General features: G+C 36.8%; 1 protein-coding gene across 2 annotated transcripts in view; it reads left to right on the top strand.

Annotated features, from left to right (window-relative positions):
• DNAH11 (dynein axonemal heavy chain 11) overlaps positions 1 to 23,588 on the top strand; it is a gene marked incomplete at its 3' end in the record, with an annotated part of 314,796 nt that overhangs the window by 29,279 nt on the left and 261,929 nt on the right. For both annotated transcript variants that reach the window (XM_081244744.1, XM_081244745.1), the window contains exons 8-12: positions 758 to 925; positions 14,437 to 14,553; positions 21,133 to 21,270; positions 21,586 to 21,710; positions 22,277 to 22,472. In XM_081244744.1, coding sequence (XP_081100870.1) covers positions 758 to 925; positions 14,437 to 14,553; positions 21,133 to 21,270; positions 21,586 to 21,710; positions 22,277 to 22,472 — 744 coding nt within the window. The remainder of the gene's footprint in view (positions 1 to 757; positions 926 to 14,436; positions 14,554 to 21,132; positions 21,271 to 21,585; positions 21,711 to 22,276; positions 22,473 to 23,588) is intronic.

The raw sequence follows: 23,588 nt of genomic DNA, 5'->3' as shown, positions 1-23,588 counted from the left end.
TAAAATTCTTTCTAGCAAGTTTGGGCTTTTTTTTTTTTTTTGCGGTATGCGGGCCTCTCACTGCTGTGGCCCCTCCCGTTGTGGAGCACAGGCTCCGGACGCGCAGGCTCAGCGGCCATGGCTCACGGGCCCAGCCGCTCCGCAGCATGTGGGATCCTCCCGGACCGGGGCACGAACCCGTGTCCCCTGCACCGGCAGGCGGACTCCCAACCACTGCGCCACCAGGGAAGCCCCTGGGCTTTTTTATTGATAGATTTGTTGAATTTCATTCGAAATTATAGCATTATGTTTTGAAAATTCTCATCACTTAAGCAGCCTGAATGCCTCTTAAAATTTGAGTGCCAAATGCCTGACTCTGGGTAACTTGCATCACCCTTTCATAACAGTCTCTTAAGTTCCTTTTCAATAAGAGAGCCCATCACTGCAGTGTTGGTGGCTGAAAATGAGTTTTGGATCTCACCCGGACGTCTGACTTATGACTAGAAGGATATGAAATTAGAGAATCAAATGTTTAACTATGGTAAGCTAGGTGTTCCCTGTACTGCTTGATAATTTTCAGTCCATGTGAAAATAGGAGTATGATTTTAAAAGTAGGCGGTTACTTAGTTCAGTTTCATCATTAATATTCACTTTATGTCATGTAAGTGTCCATTGACTCACTGATTTTGAATGTTGGAAAATGTTCTTTCTTTGAAACTTTAAAATGTTCTTTTCCTACTCAAGAGGGTGGAAAAATCTTTACGATGTTTTTTCAAAGGATATATTTGTCACCATATTGGAATTTGAAAAGCTGGAAAGACTTGAATTTGGCGGTACCAAGGGAGCAATTTTAAATGGACAAATCCACGAGATGAGTGAAGAATTTATGGAACTCTGTAAGATTTTTAAACAGAGCACATATGACCCATCTGATTACAATAACATGGTAATACTGTATCTTTGTGTTTTCAATTTCATAGAATCATATTTTAAAGCTGGGAAGGACAGTAGGTCACAGTGATAATAGGTCCCATTCAGTCCAACGTCTCCCAGATGAAAGAGGGGAAATGACTTGTCTGAGGTCTCTCATTTACTTAGTGGTAGATCAGGGACCAGAAGTTAGGTCCCTAACTTTTGCATTTTCAGTTTAGAATATTTTAAACTGTTTCTAATATAACAGTGGACCTCAGTCTGGATTTGTCTCTTGTTGATGTATAGTGAAAAGGAACTTTCCATATTAACTCATTTAGATCTGATTATCTGGTGTCCATGTAACTTGTATGTTTTATTTTAGCCTTTTCTTGAATCATTAGGTAAATTTTTCATCTACTTGAATATTTAGTTTCACCTCATTCATTACATGTATTATTAACATGTATGTTGTCTGAAAGAGAGGGAAGCTTTCAGGTTTAAGCTGCTTCTGTTTTCTTTCACTGCCAGCAGGTTAGGAGCCAGGGAGTTCCTGTGGGTATCCCTGCAGCTCTAGGATAAAAATAGCTTCATTTTTGTGGTTTGCCATGACAGTGAATCCCAGGTACCAAAAAAAAAAAAAAGATTACCTCTCGTCATCATTGTTTTTTGTGGAATGTGAATTTATTCACTATTATGTGTATATTTGGCCAAATAATTGACTCTCTGAAGTGTACAAGTACAGTATGTTAGCTTTGTAAGGACATGGTTAGCAAACTTAATCCCTTTAAATGTTGATAGTTTTTGGGAAGTGGAGTTAATGGTAAGAAAGGTATGGTCGTTGTGTGTCCTGCTAATTTGTGGAAAAGTAAGAGAAACCTAGATCTGTGGTGATGATCTAGGGGATGCGTGAGCTCATCCTCAGAGCCTGGTAAGATGTCTGGCACCCAGCAGGCATTCAGTGAATATGGACAGGATGGGACTCTTGGGGGGGCTTGATTTAGCTCTTCTGAGCAACTAAGCAGAGGAATGTGAAACCCAGCATGCACAGGACCGTCGGGTGCATTCGAGTTGCAGGAGAGCCTTGATTTGCTCATGATTACAAATCCTGGCAGGTTTTCAGTGTGCCAGGGTTGGAGGACATGACTAGGTTTAGCTGATGTCACTTCCCTGGTAGTGCTAAAGGTCCTGAATTTATCCCTGTGTCTGCCCAAACCCTGCACAGTCACAAACATAGAATAGAAAAATCACTTGCTCTACACACACACACACACACACACACACACACACACACACACACACACACACACACACACACACACACACACACACACACACACACACACACACACACACACACACACACACACACACACACACACACACACACACACACCTGCTTGGTATTTGTATTTAGTATAAAATGGGCAAGGCTCTAACCTGCCCTCGAAGTTCCCCTTCATCCTTTTATCTGATTACTGTATCCTGCTTTAGAATATAATTTAAAAGCTCCTTGACTTTGGTTATTCCTCGAATTCAAAATTTGAATTAACTATAAGTTCACTTAATTGGTGTGCTTATGTCAAAGATGACCTTTGCTTTTTTTGAATGTGTCTCGGTTATCAGTGTTGCCTCAGAATATTGCAATGATTATATATTTTTGCTTAATAAACTGTTCATTTGGGGGCTTTTTAGCTGAGTTTCATTGTGTTCTGGTTTTTATGATGAAATCAGCTGGTGATTTTTCGGAGATATTATGTTAGCAAACTACCTGCAAACTCATATATTCATACAGGTGTTTCCCCATGACAGTATCCCCATGACACATGCCCACCCCTATGCCCTTCCTCTCCCACTGCACACACCCCTCTGCATTCCCCGATCCCCATTGAATAGTGCTAATGTAACTGTCCAGTGTATCATAGTCAGCCTTCCTGCCCTCTGGTGTAGAAATGGTTTATATATGTTCTGGTAAATTAAAGAAACAGTGACTGGTAATTTGCTTTTGGAAACGCTGTTATTTATGTCTCTCTCTTCATTAATCTCAAGTCTATCCATCAGGCTTTGAGCCTTTATTGGTGTGACAGAAGTTCTGCCACTATGGTCTATTTACAGAAGATGGGGATTTCTCAGGTGTGTCCATAAAAATGTTCTTGGGTTTCTGAATTATTAATACTGAATATAAAGGTCACTTTAGGTATTTGCTTTGACTTCTTCCTATGGGACTCTTTGAGATCCAGACAATTAGGGGGAGAGACTTGCTTTCTAATTTATTTAATTGAAACATGTAACATTGTGCATATTTAAGGTGTACAGCATGTTAATTTGATACATTTATATATTTTAATAGCCAATGTAGTGATTATTAGCACCTCTATCGTGTTGCATAATTATGCTTTCTTTTTTAGTGGTGGAAATCATTAAGTTGTAGTCTCTTAGCAAGTTTGATGTTAGTGAATATAGACAACAATTTGTATCATATTGAACTTGATAAGAGACTTGTTTTCTTAATTGTATTTAACTGATGGGCAGGTGACTTGAGACTCAGCAGCTTGGTTTTTACCGACATTCTGAGGTGTAGCTTGATTAAATAAAATTCCCTAGATAACTAAGCAAGGATGGTGGATGTTCTTGAGAGTAACCTCCTGGCTCCACTAGTGTTTGTTAATGAGTCCATTAATAATTACTGAACAAGTGTTGGGTGCCAGGCATCACGCCAAACCTTTACACACATTCCTCCTTAATTCTAGCTATAACCCTGAGAGTGACCACCCAGGCAGATGAGGATATGTAAATTACCTGAGATTACACAGTTCCAGGGAGTGGAACAGAGATTCCAACCCAGAACTCTCAACCTAGCACTTTTTTTTTTGTTGTGCCATGTCAGTTCTTTAGTGTTTATCTCCCTCATTGGGTCTTCCTAGAAATGAAGGGAATAAGTTCATCTGGGGCAACTGGAGGAACTCACCTGAGGACCTGTGCCCTGAGGTGGTATGATCCAAGATGCTGTGGCTATTTTCCTTTTGCCTGCTAGTTTTTAGTAGGAAGGTTGATCCAGGTACCTAGCCCACCATTACTCCAGGATCTAAAATTCACTTTAAAAGTAGTTATTAATCTATACTAGCTCGTGTTCTAGTTCCTACAATTAGTTTTCTGTTCTGTTCTAGTCTCCTGAACTATTTATTAATTCTTTTGCTATTACAGTATGTAGCATTTAAAATTTTTAACTACATAAATTTCTTATTAGTCATCTACAGGATTTTCAGGTCTTGCCTGTTTAGTTTTCAAGGTAAAATTTATTATTTAAAAACATTACTTACCTGTTCTTTTGGAAAGGTAACATATGTAAAAATGCAAAAATTTAGTCCCCGGGCTTCCCTGGTGGCGCAGTGGTTGAGAGTCCGCCTGCTGATGCAGGGGACACGGGTTCGTGCCCCGGTCTGGGAAGATCCCACATGCCGCGGAGCGGCTGGGCCCGTGAGCCATGGCTGCTGAGCCTGCGCGTCCGGAGCCTGTGCTCTGCAACGGGAGAGGCCACAACAGTGAGAGGCCCGCGTACCGCAAAAAAAAAAAAAAAAAAATTTAGTCCCCTTCTTCTCACTCCCTGCTTTTCCCCCTAGTCTTTCATTTTCCTTCCCCAAGAACATCTACCATTATGAGTTTCTTATATAATGTTCCAGTGATACATGGTGCATGTACTAATGTATACATGGGTGTATGTATTTTGAATTCTGTTTTTGCACACATAGCATCCCCTACAGATCATGTATACCTTTTGTCACTTAATATATTTTAGCAGTCATTCTGTATCACTGCAGTAGCATTACCTATTTTTAAAAAAACAATTGTATATTATTCCGTGAATTTATGTATTATTTATTTTTAAAAGTTATTTAAAGTAGTAGATATCACTTTAAAAATTTATTTAGGAGCTTCTTCTGGGAAGATAGAGTAGATGTACTTTTCTGTCTTCCGCTAAGTACAACTACAGTCCCTATGTGTAAAAGACAAATAAGAAGACTCTGAAAGGTGAAAAGAAGGCAGATGGACCCAAAAGACAACATAGTGATGAGTTACCTGAATTTCCTTCTTGCCTGAAATAATGCAGACCTAGAGGTGAAGACACTGGCAACCTGAAAACACCAGTGGACACAGACATTAAAAACCTCAGTTAAAGCCTGATCCCTCTCAAGAAAGGGACAGCCTGGCAAGACAGAAAACTTGTAGACTGCAGTCTCCCTAGTCCAGAAAATATCACAGAAGAAACTGTTCCCTGCCCCCATCCATGCCAGCAAAGACTATATGGGGAGACTAGACTTATAGCCAATCTGTAAAATGCTACCCCACCCAGTCCACACCTCCACTGGGGTGGTATCAGTGATGGCCAGGTAGGGAGTCATGATTTTCATCCTAGCTAGCCAGTTATGAGCTCACTCTCTGTGATGTCAGTGGAGAACACATGAGAATCCTGAATTTCTTTCCTCACCCAGCAGCATCCTTTACCCCACTAGGGTAGTGTCACAGGAAGCCTCTAGAAAGTCAGTGCTTTCACCATGACCAAATGGTAACTAGGTCACCAGTACTGTGACATCTGTCGAGACCACATGGGAAACTGGAACACCCAGCCATAACAGGAGCTCCCCACCCTTAGGTATTAATGGTTGTGGAGTGGAGAAACTGGACTTCTGTCTCCGCTTGACAGTAAAGGAGCCAGAGCAGTATTGTAGACTGCTAGCAAAAACTAAAGGTTTAAATAAAATCCAGTCTCATAATATGAAACATAGTATGAAAACATCCAGGTTCAATAAAAATTTACTCATTATACCAAGAACCAGGAAGATCTCAACTGAACAAAAAGAGACAACTAATAGATGTCACCATTGAGATAAGATGTTAGAATTATCTGACAGGCTTTATAGAGCCATGCCAAAAATGCTTCAACAAGCAATTATCAACATAATGAAACATAAAAAATAACCTCAGTAAAGAAATAGAAATTCTCAGCAAAGAAATAGAGATATAAAAAACAAATTGGAATTTTAGAGCTGAAAAAAAGAAAAATACACTGCATAGTGATTGAGTTCAGTGTCAGGATGGAGTGACAGAAGAAAGAATCAATGAACTGGAAGATGAAACAATAGAAAGCACTCAGTCTGAACAACAGAGAAGGTAGACTGAAAGTAAATGAACAGAGCCTTAGGGACTTGTAAGACTGTAACAGATCTAGCACTAGTGTCCTCAAAGTTCCAGAAAGAGAGGAAAAAGACCACGAAGCTGAAAGTCTCAGAGAAGTAGCTGGAAACCTAAATTTGGCAAGAGACATAAACCTACAGATTCAAGAGGAAATCAGTAGCAGAAAGATAAACCCAGGGATAAACCCAGAGAAATCCATGCCAAGACACATCATAATTAAACTTCTGAAAACTGAAGATAAAGAAAAAAATCTCAGAAGTAGTGAGAGAGGAAGCACAACTTACCTAAGCGGAAAAAATGGTTTGAGTGACAGTGGTTTTCTTATCAGAAATCACGAGGGCCAGAAGGAAATGGCAAAATATTTTTAAGTGCTGAAAGAAAAGAATTGTTAACTCAGAATTCTGTACCCAGTGAAATACCCTTCAAGAATAAAGGGGAAATCAAGAAATTCTTAGACCAAAAAAAAAAAAAAAAAACTAATAATTTGTCACCAGTAGACTGATCCTTAAAGAATGGCTAAAGGAAGTTCTTAATACAGAAAGGAGGTGATAAAGAAGGGAGCCTTGGAACAGCAGGAAGAATGTGGTATGCAGAAATAAGTGTAAATACAATAGAATTTCCTTCTCGAGTTTTCTAAATCATGTTTCATGGTGGAAGCAAAAATTATAACGTTCTCTGTGGTTCTAAATGTATGTACAGAAAGTATTTAAGACCATTATATTATAAATGGAAGAGAGTAAAGGGATCAAAATAGAAGGAAGGTTTTTTTTCTGTATAAAAAATTGTGGTAAAATGTATTTTACATTAAATTTAGCATTTAAACCATTTGTGAGTACAATTCAGTGGCATTAAGTATATTCACAATGTTATGCAACCATCACTGCTATCCACTTCCAGAACATTTCATCATCCCAAACAAAAACTTTACACCCATTAAATGATAGCTCTTCATTGCCCCCTCCCCTTGGTACCTGGTAATATCTGTTCTACTTTCTCTCTCTATGAATTTATTTATTTTAGATACCTCATATGAGTGGACTCAAAATAATTCTTTTGTGTGTGGCTTATTTCACTTAGCATAAGCCTTTAAGTTTCATCCATATTGTAGCATGTGTCACAATTTCCTTTAATTCCTTTTTAAGGCTAAATCGTCCTTTTTAATTTCATTCCTTTTTAAGGCTCAATCTATTATATATATATATATATATATATAGTATTTTGTTTATTCATTTATTGATGGATGCTTGGTTGTGTCCACCTTTTTGGCTCTTGTGAATAATGGTGCTATGAACGTTGTTGAGCGAGTATCTGTGTTGTCCCTGCTTTCAATTCTTATGGATACATACCTAGGATTAAAATTGCTGGATCATATGGTAATCCTATTTGGAACTGTTTGAGGAATTTCCAAACTGTTTTCCATAGTGGTTGAACTATTTTGTCTTTCCACCAGTAATGCAGGATTCCAATGTTACCACATCAGCATCAACACTTATTATTTTTCATTATTTTGGATAATAGCCATATTAGTGACCATGAAGTAATACTTCATTGTGGTTTGATTTGCATTCCATAATGATTAGTGATGTTGGTCATCTTTTCATGTGTTCATTGGGCATTTTTATGCCTTTGGAAAAATGTCTATTCAAGTCTTTTGCTCATTTTTGAATTGGATTCCTTTGTTGTTGGGTTGTAGGAGTTCTTATATTCTGGACATTAACCCCTGATCAGATGTATGATTTGAAAATACTTTCTTCCATTCCATGGGTTGTTTTTCAGACCCATGGTAGTGTCCTTTGATGCACAAAAGTTATTAATTTTGATGAAGTCAAATTTATCTTTTGTTGCCTATGTTTTCAGTGTCATATCCAAGAAATGATTGCTAAATCCAATGTCATGAAGATTTTCTCCAGTATTTTCTCCTAAGAGTTTTATACTTTTAGCTCTTACATTTAGGTCTTTGATAAATATTGAGTTAATTTTTGTATATCTTTTAAGGATCCAACTTTGTTGCTCATAACTAACGTATAGAAGTGCAACTGATTTTTGCATCCTGCAACTTTGCTGAATTACCTCTAATAGTGGTTTTGTTTTGTTTTTTGTTTTTGGTGCAGAATCTTTAGAGTTTTCTAAGTATAAAATCATGTCATGTATTAAAAGAGATAATTTTACTTATTCCTTTTCAGTTTGGATGCCTTTTATTTCTTTTTCTCACCTAATTGCTCTAGCTAGTGTTTCCCTAGCTAGTGTTGAATAGAAGTGGTGGAAGTGGAACATCCTTGCCTTGTTCCTGATCATAGGGGGAAATCTTTTAGTCTTTCATCATGGAGTATGATATTAGCTGTGGGTTCTTCATAGATGGCCTTTATCATGTTAAGGAAGTTTCCTTCCATTTCTAGTTTATTGAGTGTTTTTATCATTAAAGGGTGTTGAATTTTTTTTTTTTTTTTACATCAGTTGAGATGATCATGTGGTCTTTTCCCTTCATTCTATTAATGTGGTCTACTGACATTGATTTTTATTTGCCATCCTTGCATTCTGGGAATAAATCCACTTGGTCATGGTGTGTGATCCTTTTAGTACGCTGCTGGATTCTGTTTGCTACTTTTTGTTGAGAGTGTTTGTATTATTATTTATAAGGAATACCAGTCTGTAGTTTTCTTGTAATGTCTTTATTTGGCTTTGGTGTCAGGGCAATATTTACTTGACAGGATGAGTTAGGAAGCGTTATATCTTCAATTTTTTTTTGGAAGTGTTTGAGAAGGATTGGTATTAATCTTTAAATGTTTGGTGGTATTCATCAGTAAGCTGTCTGGTCCTAGGCTTTTTTGTTATTGTTGAAGTGTTTTTGATTACTGATTAAATCTCCTTACTAGTTAATAGGCTTATTCAGTTTTTCTTTCCTTCACGATTCAGTCTTGGTAGGTTGTGTGTTTCTGTTTGTTCATTTCATCTGTGTTATAGAGTTTGGTGTACACTTGTTCATAGCATATTTTTATAATCCTTTTTATTTCTGAATTACCCAGCATTCATTTTAGTAATTTGAGTTTCTTTCTTTTTTCATTAGTCAATCTAGCTAAATGTCAATTTCATTTTTTTTTCAAAGAGCAAACTTTTGGTTTTATTGATTTTCTCTATTTTTCTGTTGTTTACTTCCTTTATCTCTATTCCAATCTTGATTTATTTTTCTTCCTTCTGCTAGCTTTGGGATTAGTTTGCTCTTTTTCAACTCCTATAAGGTATAAAATTAGGTTATTCATTTGAGATCCTTTTTTAATGTATGTGTTTACAGTGATAAATTTTCTCTCTTCACACTGCTTCTGATGCATTCCCTAAGTTTGAGTATGTTGGGTTTTTTCCCCATTTGTCTCAATGTATTTTTAATTTCCTAGATGATTTCTTCCTTGACTCATTGGTTGTGGGAGGTAAGATTTTATACTTTACTTGAACTGATGATAGATGGCAACATTAGACACTGATGTATATATAATGTAATAAAGTAATATCATAAACATAGGTACAAAATCCTTAAATTATTAGCAAATAGAATTCCACAGTATACAAAAAGAATTCTATACCATGTCCATAGGGGGTTTGTTCTAGGGATGCAAGGCTGGTTCAGTATTTGAATATCAGTGTAATCCCAATATTAACAGGTGTAACAAGAAAAATATCATAATTGTGTTCATCGATGCATTAAAATTTTTAAAATTTTTTATTGGAATATAGTTGATTTACAATGTTGTATTTCAGGTATACAGCAAAATGAATCAGTTATACATATTTATATCCATCCTTTTTCAGATTCTTTTCCCATATAGGTTATTACGCAGTATTGAGTAGAGTTCCCTGTGCTATACAGTGGGTTCCTATTAGTTATCTGTTTTACACATAGTAGCATGTATATGTCAATCCCAATCTCCTAATTTATCACTTCCCTCCACGTTTCACCTTTGGTAACCACAAGTTTGATTTCAAAATCTGTGAGTCTGTTTCTGATCTGTAAATAAGTTCATTTGTATCTTTTTTTTTTTTTTTTGGCCACACTGCACAGTATGCAAGATCTTAGTTCCTTGACCAGGGATCAAACCTGTGCCCTCTGCAGTGGAAGCACAGAGTCCTAACCACTGGACTGCCAGGGAATTCCCCATCTGTATCATTTTTTTTATTAGATTCCATATATAAACGATACCATATGATATTTGTCTTTCTCTGTCTGACTTAGTGTGATGATATCCACGTCCATCCATGTTGCTGCAAATGGCGTTATTTCATTATTTTTTATGGCTGAGTAATATTCCACTGTATATATGTACCACATCTTCTTTATCCATTCCTCTGTCAATGGGCATTTAGGTTGCTTCCATGTCTTGGCCATTGTAAATAGTGCTGCAATGAACATTGGGGTGCATGTGTCTTTTTGAATTGTGGTTTTCTCTGGATATATTCCCAGGAGTTGGGATTGCTGGATCATATGTAGCTCAATTTTTAGTTTTGTAAGGAACCTCCCTACTGTTCTCCATAATGGTTGTACCAATTTACATTCCCACCAACAGTGTAGGAGTGTTTTTCCTTTTCTCCACACCCTTTCCAGCATTTATTATTTGTAGATTTTTGATGATGGCCATTCTGACCTGTGTGTGGTGATACCTCATTGCAGTTTTGATTTGCATTTCTCTAATAATTAGTGACATTGAGCATCTTTTCATGTGGTTTTTTGGCCATCTGCATGTTTTCTTTGGAGAAATGTCTGTTTAGATCTTCTGCCCATTTTTTAATTGGGTTGTTAGGGGTTTTTTGATATTGAGGTGTATGAGCTGTTTGTATAGTTTGGAGATTAATCCCTTGTCAGTAGCTTGCAAATGTTTTCTCCTGTTTTGTGGGTTGTCTTTTTGTTTTGTTTATGGTTTTGTTTGCTGTGCAAAAACTTTTAAGTTTAGTTAGGTCGCATTGGTTTATTTTTGTTTTTATTTTCATTACTCTAGGATGTAGATCCAGAAAGATACTGCTGTGATTTATGTCATAGAGTGTTCTGCCTGTGTTTTACTCTAAGAGTTTTATGTTTCTAGCCTTACATTTAGGTCTTTAATCCATTTTGAGTTTATTTTTGTATATGGCGTTAGGGAGTGTTCTAATTTCATTCTTTTACGTGTAGCTGTCCAGTTTTTCTAGCACAACTTATTGAAGAGACTGTCTTTTCTCCATTGTATATTCTTGCCTCCTTTGTGATAGTTTAGTAATTTAAAAACTTCGATGCATTAAATTTTCGACTAAATTCAACATCCATTCATGATAAAAACTCTTAGAAATAGGAATAGAAGGGACCTTCCTCAAATTGATAAAGGGTATCTACCAAAAGCCTAAAGGATATTTTACGTAATGGAAAGGACCTTCCTAAATCCCAAACACATAGCATATATTCGGCTGCCTACTCAACATCTCCATCCACTTAGATACTTAATAGATGTCACCAACATGCAAAACTGAACCCCTGCTTTACCTCTCCCCATACCTGTTCTTCCTTGTCTTCTCCAACTGATTAAATGGTCCATATACTGTATTACTTAGTACAAAACCTTAGAGTCATCCATGATCTTGCTCTTTTCTTATGATAAACATCAGGTTCTATCAGAGAAACCCTGAAAATATACCCGGATCTCATCTTTGACCCGGGTTATTGCATTTGCCCCTAAAACTCTTCTTCAGCCCCTGTCTTGGCTCCATCAGGGTCTTTTCTTCACACAGCAACTTGATTGCCTTTTAGGAGCTAAATCAGACCATGCCATTTCTCTAGCTAAAACTTCAAAATTTCCCATGTCACTAATAAGGGCAATTTTGGAGTTTTTACAATATAGAAAAAATGTTTTTTAGTAATACCAGCATATTGTTTAATCTTCAGTAAGTATTGAGAAACAGCTCTGTGCTGGGAACCTCATTAAATATTGGCACTGTCACTGTGAAAAGAAACATGGCTACTATACTCATAGTTTAAAATCCAGGGGGTGAATCCAGGTTGGCAATTATACAGTGTGCTTAGTGCTAGGGTATGAAAAGTACAGAGTACTATGGGATCATTTGTGAAGGGCCCCTTTCCAGAGGAGGTGAAAGGGAAACTGAGACAATACTTAAAAGATAAATGGAATTGGAAAAAAAAAATAGAAATGAAGCAGGTGAGGAGTAGGTGAAAAGAAAGTGATGAGCAGAAAATTGTATTACAGAGAATGAGTATGATAAGGCAGGTGTGGCTAGATCCTAGTGTATGAAAGGGGGAGAGGTACTGGAATAGTTGGGCGCAGTAAGTAGGGTCCAGATCACAAAGGGCTTATAGATGAGGTTAAGACTTTTAGACTTTACCCTAAGAAATTAGGATTCTGAATTGAGATAATGGTGGATTTTGAGTACGAGAGTGACATAAGATTCCTATTTTAGAAAGCTTATTTAGATTGCAGTTAGGAGAATGATGGGAGAGATGAGATTGAAGGCAAAGAGAGTAGTTAGAAAATGGTTAACAGAAATCCAGCTAAATGGTAATGGTGATCTGGAGGATGATGCCTGGACTAATGAAGAATAGGTAGTTAGGAGGAAAGATTGACAGCAGTTGACCGAGAGAGGAAGAAGTGAAAGAGATTGCCAAAGTTTCTATTAGGGTTTACAGAATGAGGAGTGGCTTTATAGAGAGGATGATGAGTTCCGATTTGTATAAAGTAAATTTGAATTATCTGTGGGACTTCCTAGGGGAGAAGTTCTATCAGCAGTTCTGAATTCAGGGTGAGTGACAAAAAAGAGCAGAGATATCACTTATGGAAATGAACGTTTGTTCCCTCCCTGAGATCTTATTTGCTGATTGTTCAAATAATCTTTGAGAATCTTAAGTGGTATGTTCTTTGTTGCCATACTGACAAGAGTAAGTTAGGCTTGTTTACAACTTGTTGGGCATTTGTGTTTACTTTTAAAAGTCAGTGAGCCGGGCTTCCCTGGTGGCGCAGTGGTTGAGAGTCCGCCTGCCGATGCAGGGGACATGGGTTCATGCCCCGGTCCGGGAAGATCCCACATGCCGCAGAGCGGCTGGGCCTGTGAGCCATGGCTGCTGAGCCTGTGTGTCCGGAGCTTGTGCTCCGCAACGGGAGAGGCCACAATAGTGAGAGGCCTGCGTACCGAACAACAACAACAAAAAAAAGTCAGTGAGCCTTGAATGAAGAGACTGTTTGGCCCTACTTCATAAGTGGAGACTTCGTCTCGATGCTAAATATGACATTGTTGTATATGACACATAGTGCTCTAGAACTTTGCCGTTACACTGTTTTATAGTGTGTGTTCAATTCAGCATAAGGTGCATTCCTTCATACAAACATCCAGAATCGTGCTTGGAGTGTGGACTTTGGAGCCAGGTTACCTGGCTTTAAATTCTGGCCCTGCCATTAAGTAGGGGTAAGATTGTGGGCATTAAACTTCTTTGAGTTTACTTTGTTGCCTACAGAATGGAAAAATATTACCTACATCGTGTGGTTAGAATTGAGTTAATAATGTAGAGCGTTTAGAATAGAATTGAATAAATGTTAGCTGTCGTTATTATTAATAAGAGGAGGCTCAGGTTATGGTGGTAACAAAGGACTTCTTTATGTTAAGCGTGTGGCATGCCCTCCTGGGGCGGTTTGACTGGGAAGCCTGAAGTGTTTCTGAATTTCTGGGACTCCACGGAAGACTGAGTTGTAATGCTGTGCAGATGATGGTTATTCTTTCACTGTTTCATTCTTTGTAATTATGGGAGTGGGTGTTTATGTATTAGGAGAAAACTGGGGGTTGTTAACTGCATATTAATAAGAAAGTGGGAAAATAGGAAGAGTATTATGTTTTGTCTGTATCACTAATGATGCTTTCTTACAGACAGACCTGTGGATTTTAGTTCTCACTTTAAGAAATAGTGTTTCCTGGCAGGGTTTCTGCTCCGTGAAAAACAAAAGAAAAAACTTCCTGTTTAAACTTATAGATGGACTAAAGTTATAGTAAGACGGGTTATTTTTTTTTTCCTTTTTCTTTTCTGAAAAGCTTTGCTTTTTCCTTTATAATTAAAATAGTATGGAGAAGGATAGAGTGATAGGCCAAAGTACTAACTAATGTTGGGGTCTGAGCCAGGGAAAAGGACTGTGGAAATGTGAGCTGACAGTGCTAAGTGTTCAGTGCTCCTATAAGGCTGCCACTTGAACAGTTAGTCAGATACGGCTCTTTCTTTGTCTTTCCTGGAATCCTGCTACGAAAAATAAATTCATTCACAGAGGGAGAGGTGTCACACTTTTGTGGTTGATATTCTCACTGTTGGATTCTTTCCTGTAAACTAATATTTTATTTTGAATTTTATAGGAATTTGAAAGTGATTACGTTGTGTTTAAGTCCAAAACTTTGGATTTTGACAGAAGGCTCGGGACAATTCTTTGTGAAGCTTTCTTTAACTGCAATGGTCTGGAAGCCGCATTTAAGGTTAGTTCTGAAGAAGTGATCAGGAAAAAATGTTTTACTAGTGAATAAGACTATTGGATGAAAAGAGGGAATACATTCCTTTCTCATCCAGGTAAACTGTTAACTAGTCACATTCTCTTCATATGAAGCTCACTGAATTATAAACTTTGAATAATGCACAAATGAATAATGAAGTTTACTTTGGACAAAGTCAGTTTTAGGACACTTGACTATTGATCTTTGCTTGAATTCATTCTTTCAACTTTCATTACCTTTAGAGCAAGTTTCGTATGGCCTGTGAACTATCAATTCAAAATTAAGCTACGGTGAAAAGTGAAAACTCTCTGTTAACCCAAGAATTTCTTTTCTTTGCCACTGTTTACATAGGTTGGGTTCATCTGCCCACTTTATTAAACTGACTGAAATAAATAGCAATTTATACACAGTTTTTCATCAGGCATAAGACACCGTTGATTATCACACACAACAGTGTTTATCAACAAAAGAATATGCTGCCAAAAAATTATGATGCTGTTGATTATATAACATAGTCTAGTTTCAGAGGTGTTAAAACATGAAAGAATGTTTGTCATAGAATTGATGACATACAGTATAGATGTATGAATAGTTGCAGAAAAGAAAAGCATCCTGAGAGTCCTCCCAAGTAGAAAGCTTGTAACGTGGGTAATCGGGGCACCTTGTGAAACTTGCTTGTCAAAGAAGAGAATTGCAAGTCAAGCATAAACTTAGATGACATCCCCAAAGAGGAATGAGGCCTCAGTGTCAGCAGAAACACAGCTAGAGAATCACAGACACAATTCACTGAACATGGCAGTGCAAAACACTATAACAGGCACAGACTTTGTCGGAGATACTTGTTTTGATTTTGATCTTAAAATTCAAATAAATGGGTCACATGGTGGTTAAGTGGCTAGTGTCTTCTACTCTCATCAAGCGTTTTAACAGAAGTCACGAGGCTCAAATAGTTCTCTCTTAAGAGCCCTTGGATGAAACTGAGATGCTGCCAGCTGAAATATATAGCCTGTTGTTATAAAATAACACCACCTGTCATCCCATCTCTCAGAAATTACTCTTGTATTTATTACTGCCATTCCTTTTCTTTGACTAGATATTCATACATATTTCTCTTTGCAAAAAATGACATATTCTGATCCTTGTAATCTTTTTGTAACCCTTTCAGGAAGCAACGAATCATAAAAATTTTTCTTTTGTAACAGAATTCAACAATATTATTTTTAGTGGCTACGTAGTAGTCTATTGTATTCTCTGTAACTGGACCTCCTTTCATGCTTTTAGAAATAACTGCAAGAAAGAATGTAGAATGAAATCTCAGTTACAGAGGTTACAGAGGCTCCTACCTTTTCTAATTCAAACCTCTCTCCTTCCCCTTTTCACAACCATTCATATGGATTCTATTTTAGTACATGGCCAGTTATTTTTTCTAAACAATTTTATCTCTTTTTTGTCCTGTATTTTGTTTCTTTAACTTTCCACATATTTGTACCTTGTCTGCTGCAAAATATAACATGAGATGGTGCCCTTATAAGCTCTCCAGGGGTGGGACATCATCTTAGAGTTTTTGTTATATCTAGATCACCTTCTGCAACGCATTGTATAAAGCAGGCACTTAATAACTGTGACATTAGGAGGGCTGACTGGTTGTCAGAGTCCTGAAGTGACACACAGATGAAGATAACTGCAGCAAGAGTCATGGCAGAAGAATAAAATTACAGGGTTGTGTATTTAGGGGAGAAAATGATTTCTACCATAGGTACCGGATGATGAACTCTGACCAGTTACTGTTGTGTCCCAGGGGATAAATGCTTGCAGACCGTTCTCTGAAGACCACGATTCAGTACCTGCTCTTGGCAAAGGCATGAGCAGGAAGGGCCCTGGAACCAAACAGTATAAAGCTGTGGCTCAGACCCTACAGGGTTGGCACTCAATAAAAATTAAAACAAAATGCTGATGGATGGCTTTCTAAAATTTACAGTTTCTCTACATGAAGGGAGACTGAAGTATGTAAGACAAGTGTCTAGAAAAGTCTTTAGATGAAATAATAGAGAACTAGAAAATTATGAAGTGTATATGGTTTAAGTGGCAACAAATTAAAAAAATCTTTGAAAAAGACAAACCTAGGAAAAATATAAATATTATATAATGAAACTGAGAAGTAGAAGAAAATCAAGGTAAACCTTACAGATCTCCAGTGGGATATTTAGGAAGGAAGCATGTATTGGGAATCAATCTTGAATCTTTTGAGGTTGATATGAAGGACAATGTCTGTACTCTCCATAAAAAAACTCTTAGTTCCAATGTGACAAGGAAACCGGAAGTTCAAATGACGTTTATTCTCATCCTGGAGGGTAATTTTTATGTATCTGTGATGTTGAAAAATTAAGGTAATGTATAGTGCATAAAAGGTTAAGACTCCGTTTACTACTACTTTCTGGCTCTACAGCCTCCCCAAAGAATGTTTTCTCTCTGTCTTTCCTATTTTACACTTGGACTTAAGTCCCACTAAGTGTATCAGGTGGTCAAAATGAGATGTGGCTGGAAAGCTTCTGGTATTGTTCCAGTTGCGGTTGATATGATAAGGCTTGAAAGAGAATGTTGTGAAATAAATGTTTCCCTACTGTAGTTGGAGTACACTTCTTTGTGAAATCTATGTGGCAATGTTTACTTCAGAATGTTAACATCAAGTCCAAAGTTAACAAAGCAGTGGTTGTAAGAAGAAAGTTAATACTTTGCATTTTGCTAGGTAGCAGCTAACTAAGTAGATTTTAAATACTTAGTTTCTACAGTAATTTTTTTTGAAGTATAGTTGATTTGTTTCAGGTGGTCAGCAAAGTGATTCAGTTATATATATGTGTGTATATACACACACACACACACACACATATATACGTATACATATTCTTTTTCAGAGTCTTTTCTCTTATAGATTATTACAAGATACTGAGTATAGTTCCCTGTGCTATACAGTGGGTCATTGTTGGTTATCTATTTTATACATACTAATGTGTATATGTTAATCCCAAACTCCTAATTTATCCCTTCCCAATCCCTCTGCCCTTTGGTAACCATAAGTTTGTTTTCTATGTCTGTGAGTCTCTTTTTGTTTTGTAAATAAGTTCATTGGTATCATTTTTTAGATTCCACATGTAAGTGATATCATATGATTCTTGTCTTTGTCTGGCTTACTTAATATGATGATCTCTAGGTCCATCCATGTTGCTGCAAATGGCATTATTTCATTTTTTTATGGCTGAGTAATATTTCATCATATATATATATATATATATATATATATATATATATATATATATATATATATATACCATATCTTCTTTATCCATTCATCTGTCGATGGGCATTTAGGTTGCTTCCATGTCTTGGCTATTGTAAATAGTGCTACTATGAATATTGGGGTGCATGTGTCTTTTTGAGTTAAAGTTTTCTCTGGATATATATGCCAGGAATGGGATTGTTGGATCACATGGTAATTCTATTTTTAGTTTTTTAAGGAACCTCCATACTGCTCTCCATAGTGGCTGCACCAGTTTACATTCCCACCAACAGTTCTACAGTAGGTATAATTGATATTACCAGAAGAAAAGCCAGTGTGTGTTTGTCTAAACTGGCCTCTTAAGATATGGTTAGATTTACATTTCAGTTTGTATAATTTTTTCCTTGTGTTGATTTTTTTAGTAAGTATAGTTTTTGGAAATGTTTACAAATTATTTACAATGATGCTGTTTTTTAATAAAAACAAATTTGGGGGAACACCCATTAGTTTTCTAAGAGGAAGAGCAAAGCTCTTTCTTTTGCCATGTCACATCACTAACAAGGCACAAACCTTAGTATATGGTTTTCTGTCACCTTGATGATATTTAGTTATTTTGAGAAGCTATCTCCTTTTATTTCAGAGAAAATATCTATATAACAGACCAAATAGCTAACATTTTCTGAAGCCCACATAGAGTAAGTAAATAACAAAATAGCAATTTTAAATGCACCTTGGCTGATGAGTTCCTACACAAGGCAGCAGAGGCTCTGGTGCCAGACTGCCCAGTGTCCACGTCAAATGCCAACTCTGCACTAGCTGTGAAAATTTGGACAAGTTATCCCCTTCCCATAACTCACTTTCCCTACCTGGAGCATGTGATAACAACAGGATTTTTAACACCCTTAAAATATAGTGCCTGGCACCTAGTCAGCATTCTATAAACATTGCTTGTACAAAAATATGTATGTTTATTACATTATTTTGCTTGCAAAGAAAGCTGTCTCACACTGATGCACAGAAGAATCCCCGTGGGGCAGAAGACAAGACAGGAGGCAAATAGAAATCCAAGGTTTGGCTCACCAGACAGCTCAGCTTTGTGGAAACCAGGGGGTCAAGGTTAGTTTGAGATGACCGAGCTGAGGGAGTTCTGGACCTACATACTTCTCCTTACTGGTCATGTGATTCTGTTTTAGTTCACGTGTCTGCTTTTTTCTGTCCCCTTACTCACTGGCTTCCTCAGCTCGCTAGTACAGTTGACCCTTGAACAATGCAGGGGTTAGGGGCATTAACCCTGTTTAACTTTTGGCTCCCCCAGAACTTAACAGTAGCCTGCTGTTGACCGGAAGCCCTACCAATAATGAGGGTTCGATTAATACATATTTTGTATATGTATTATATAATGTATTCTTATGATAAAGTCAGCTAGAGAAAAGAAAATGTTATTAAGAAAATCATAAGGAAGAGAAAACATCTTTACAAGACTGTACTCTATCGATACCGTGAGTTTATGTCATCTGTTTACAAGATGAATCATCAGTGCCTACATCAATATTGCCTTGCACAATACAAAACACTGTAGATCTTATATGTATTACTAACACTAGACATAAAGAAATGAAAAGATAATGTGAAAAAGAAATTCATATTTATTTACAGGTGTAATGATTCATGCATTGATAAAATAGCAGCAGTATGATTGCTTTATGGTAACCTAGTATAATCAATAGGATTGTTTCACGGGAGCCTAGCCTATACACTAATGAATGAATCATTATATAATTTTGATGGCATAGAGTATTACAGTCATACTCTAATATAATATTGGAAACATTATTAAAAAACACCTGTGATGATAGGCTGATATTCAGTTTCTCCAATTATGAGAGAAAGGTATACTGTATGGTAGTGTAATGTTTTGAAAGCAAAGTTATAAAACAGTAAGAAAACTAACACATTATTAATTTGATTTTAAATAACACCTTATATCTATGTAGGGATAGACTAGTATCTACATATATTTCATGCACTCATGACATACCTTTTCTTAAATTTTTTGATATTTCTTGGTAGTGTGGTTTGTCTCGTCTGAGAACAATTTTCACATTGTCGCAATTCTCCAAAAAATTTACCAGTGTATTTATTGAGAAAGTTTTGTGTAAAAGTGGACCCACGCATTTCAGGCTCATTTTGCCAAGCTTCAACTGTAGGTTCTTTTCACTCGTAAATTTTACCGGCATAGGTTCAGCCTGCCATGCCCCCATTCTTTTTCTGAGAAAGACTCCAATTATCTCAAGGCATTGGTTTCAACCAGTACTTTGACACTGAAGGAACTGTCAGCCTGTGGAGTGCTTGTCCTTGGAACAGGTCGCCACTGCTGCCCCAGCTGCTGTGTTGGGGGTAGCTGGGTCCTGTGGTACAAAACATGGGCGGCCATGGGCAGGATGGTCACTGTGACTGATGCTTCCAGTGTAACTATTTTCTTAAAATTTATTTTATAAAATAAAGGTATAGTTGAAGCATAGTTGATTTATTGGGTTGGCCAAAAAGTTCGTTTGGATTTTTCCATAAGATGTTACTTAACAAAAATTCTAAGTCTAGAGGACATACAGCAGATTACACTTAGCAAATATGAAGATGATTTCTTTTTTTTTTTTTAACAGTTGGGAATTTTATAGCTTTCCTCTTTCTCCTCAAATTGTATGTTTTTAAAAAAAATTCATTTAAGTGCAGTTGATTTACAGTGTTGTGTTAATTTCTGCTGTACAGCAAAGTGATTCAGTTATACATTCTTTTTCATATTCTTTTCCATTATGGTTTATCACAGGATAACAGTATAATTATTAATGTGTGACCTAGAGGTCCTTGATATGGCTTTCCTTATTCTAAAGAGTATATGTGTAGGAGGGAAGAGCAAATAAGAAGTACACAATCTTGCTTCTGTTCTTAAATCTGCAAAGCATCTTCTACAATGTTTCCTGGTGTCCAGCAGGAAGTAGGGGTGTCGGCTGTGATCAGGGATTTCTAACAGACAGTGGTTCGCTTCTGACTCCTCATTTTCTGCTGAGGAAGGGAAACTGCTTTACATTTAGAATTTGCTTTATTGGATGCATAGAAATTTTAGTGAGATGCTAAAGTGTTTTCAATCTGAAGACATTGCAGGATACTTGCAGGGATCTAGATTTTTGCTTTGTATCTAGTCATGTAGGAAGTTTAATGGAGGAAATAGTAAATCTAGTATTTGTATTAAAAACCCACAGTGGTTAACCTTTCTTTCACTTTGATTTTTATAGCTTTTGACTGTATTTGGGAATTTCCTTGAGAAACCAGTTGTCATGGAAATTTTCAGCCCACGCTACAGCACACTTGTGCACATGTTCAGTGCAGAGTTGGATATGTGTAAGCAATTGTATAATGAACACGTGCAACAGGTGAGTAGGGGGATAAAGTCTGACACACCCACAGTATCATATTGTGGGTCAGGGTGTCAAGTAGAGCTCCACTGAATGATACCTGAAGAGGAGATACAGGCCCTAAAATTTTTATGCTTTTATGTAATTGATTTCCTTATAGATATGAAGAACCTGCTTTAGGACAGTAACTCTTCTACTAATCAGGTTACTTTGCACGTATGTTCTTTATATTTGTACTGAAAATGTTCCAAAATTAACAATTGCCTACAAGGTTGGAGTGTACCCTGATTAAATGTTCCCTTTCATCCTCTTCACCACAATATCAATTTGCAGATTGAACAAGGAAATGTAGTCCTTAACAAGAATATGCCGTTTACCTCAGGAAATATCAAATGGGCTAAAGAGGTCGTGGACCGACTTCAAATGTTTTGGTCAAACTTTGCATCTCTCCGTTATCTGTAAGTAGTTAGGCTTCTTTCGTGGTAACATTATCCCTCCGACACAGGCAATTTTTATATAGGGTAGTGAGCTGTTCATTTTAGCACTTAAAGAGTCACTGCCTTACTTAACTCTTGTCATTGCTTGGGCTCATTGAGAGGGATTTGTCCCCATGGTTTGGGAGTATGTTTAATAGGACTTAGAACTTCATGTATTTCCATGTTTTTAGGTCTTTTTTCACTTTTCCATTTCACCCACAATATGTTGATAACTTTTTGTTATTGTTTTTCCTTTCTCCAATAGCTAGCACTCCTGTCATTTTGCAGACTTTTGTATCTTTCTCTTTTCTTTATAGGAATTGATAACTTGTTGCTGTTTGAATTTAGTAAAATGTTTGGAGTTCCATTTATTTCATAACTATATCTTTTAAGGCACAGACTATGTAGAAGCATTATTTGACCTTTATTGATTTTCTTCCTAAATTTTATAGTGTACTTTCTTATTTCTATCTTATATTACTGTAAAGTAGCTAAGGAGATCTATCTAATGTATAGAAAAGTAAAAAATAAAAAACATATTCCTACAGATTCTTGGAAAGTCCTGATGATGCCTTGGTTTATCAGAAGTATATTGAGATGACAGCTTTGCTAGACCAGTTTGAAAATCGTATCTATAATGAATGGAAAAGTAATGTGGATGAAATCTGTGAATTCAATTTGAATCAACCCTTGGTTAAATTCAGTGCCGTAAGTGGTCTTCTCAATGTCAACTTTGACCCAAAGGTAGGGGTTTGATATTTTTAAAATGTTTCATAGATGCCCTTTTTATTATAAGAATATTCCTCATACCTCCATTCATTTGTATATTATTTTGGGAAAATGTCAGTGCTTCGAGGACTATAACTGAAAACAACCTCTAATAGGTCTTTGTTTTAGGGATTTGCTTACCAAATTCTATATTAATTATTCTTCCTTGTTTTGCTTTGTAATGATTTATTTACCACTCCCACTTTACTGGATAATGAGTTACTTGAGAGTAGGGTCCATTGGATTTCATCTTTGTGTTTTGTGTGTCTAACATAGTGTCTGGCACTTGGTAACATTTAATAAATATTAACTCAATTGAACAGAATCATTAGTCTTTGATCAGATGTTTTCTGGCTTAGGTTTTCTTGCCCTGTCTCATGGCAGTCCAGCTGTATGCCTAGGAGGTGAAAGTTAGCCTCACTGAGTTTAATAGTCACAGTCTGTACTCAAATTCTGTTCTCTTTCCCTGAAATATTACAAAGAATTGCATCACTTAATTTTTCTTATTAACCTCAGCACAGGTACATAAATATGTGACCTGGAGGACTGAGGGTTTGCTTTACCTTCTGATTTCATAAAACCAATTTATAGGAACTGAATTCCTGAGATGTTTTAGGGATAATCCCTACAATTCTACCTGAAGGGATTATAAACATACCAAATATATTGTACTAGTGAACCTATGGAGTGACAGCCTAGGGAAGTCAACTGGTTTACCTTCTAAAGCATGTTATGTGGTCTTTTCCTCAGAAACTGTGATTTAGGGCTACAGTCAGTTTTGCTACAACACGACATATGCATTCCTAAAATTCACAGCACTATGAAAGACTGCACAATAAAAAGTACATTGCTGACGGGGAAAATGGGGGTTAGGGTACAGTACTCAAAAACTTTGTCAGTGATACGTTTAAAAATATAGATAACTCAGACAGAAAGACATATACTGTATGCTATCACTTATATGTGGAATCTAAAAAATACAACAATCTAGTGAATATAACAGAAGAAGCAGACTCACAGATATAGAAAACAGACTAGTGGTTACTTCTGGGGGGAGGGAAGGGGTGGGGCAACATAGGGGTAGGGGATTAA

This window comes from Mesoplodon bidens (genome assembly GCF_964165515.1).
Source record: "Mesoplodon bidens genome assembly, chromosome: 9".
Classification (NCBI taxonomy): Eukaryota; Metazoa; Chordata; class Mammalia; order Artiodactyla; family Ziphiidae; genus Mesoplodon; species Mesoplodon bidens.
The sequence above is the reverse complement of the archived record's forward strand: the minus strand, read 5'-3'. Positions and strand labels throughout refer to the sequence as shown.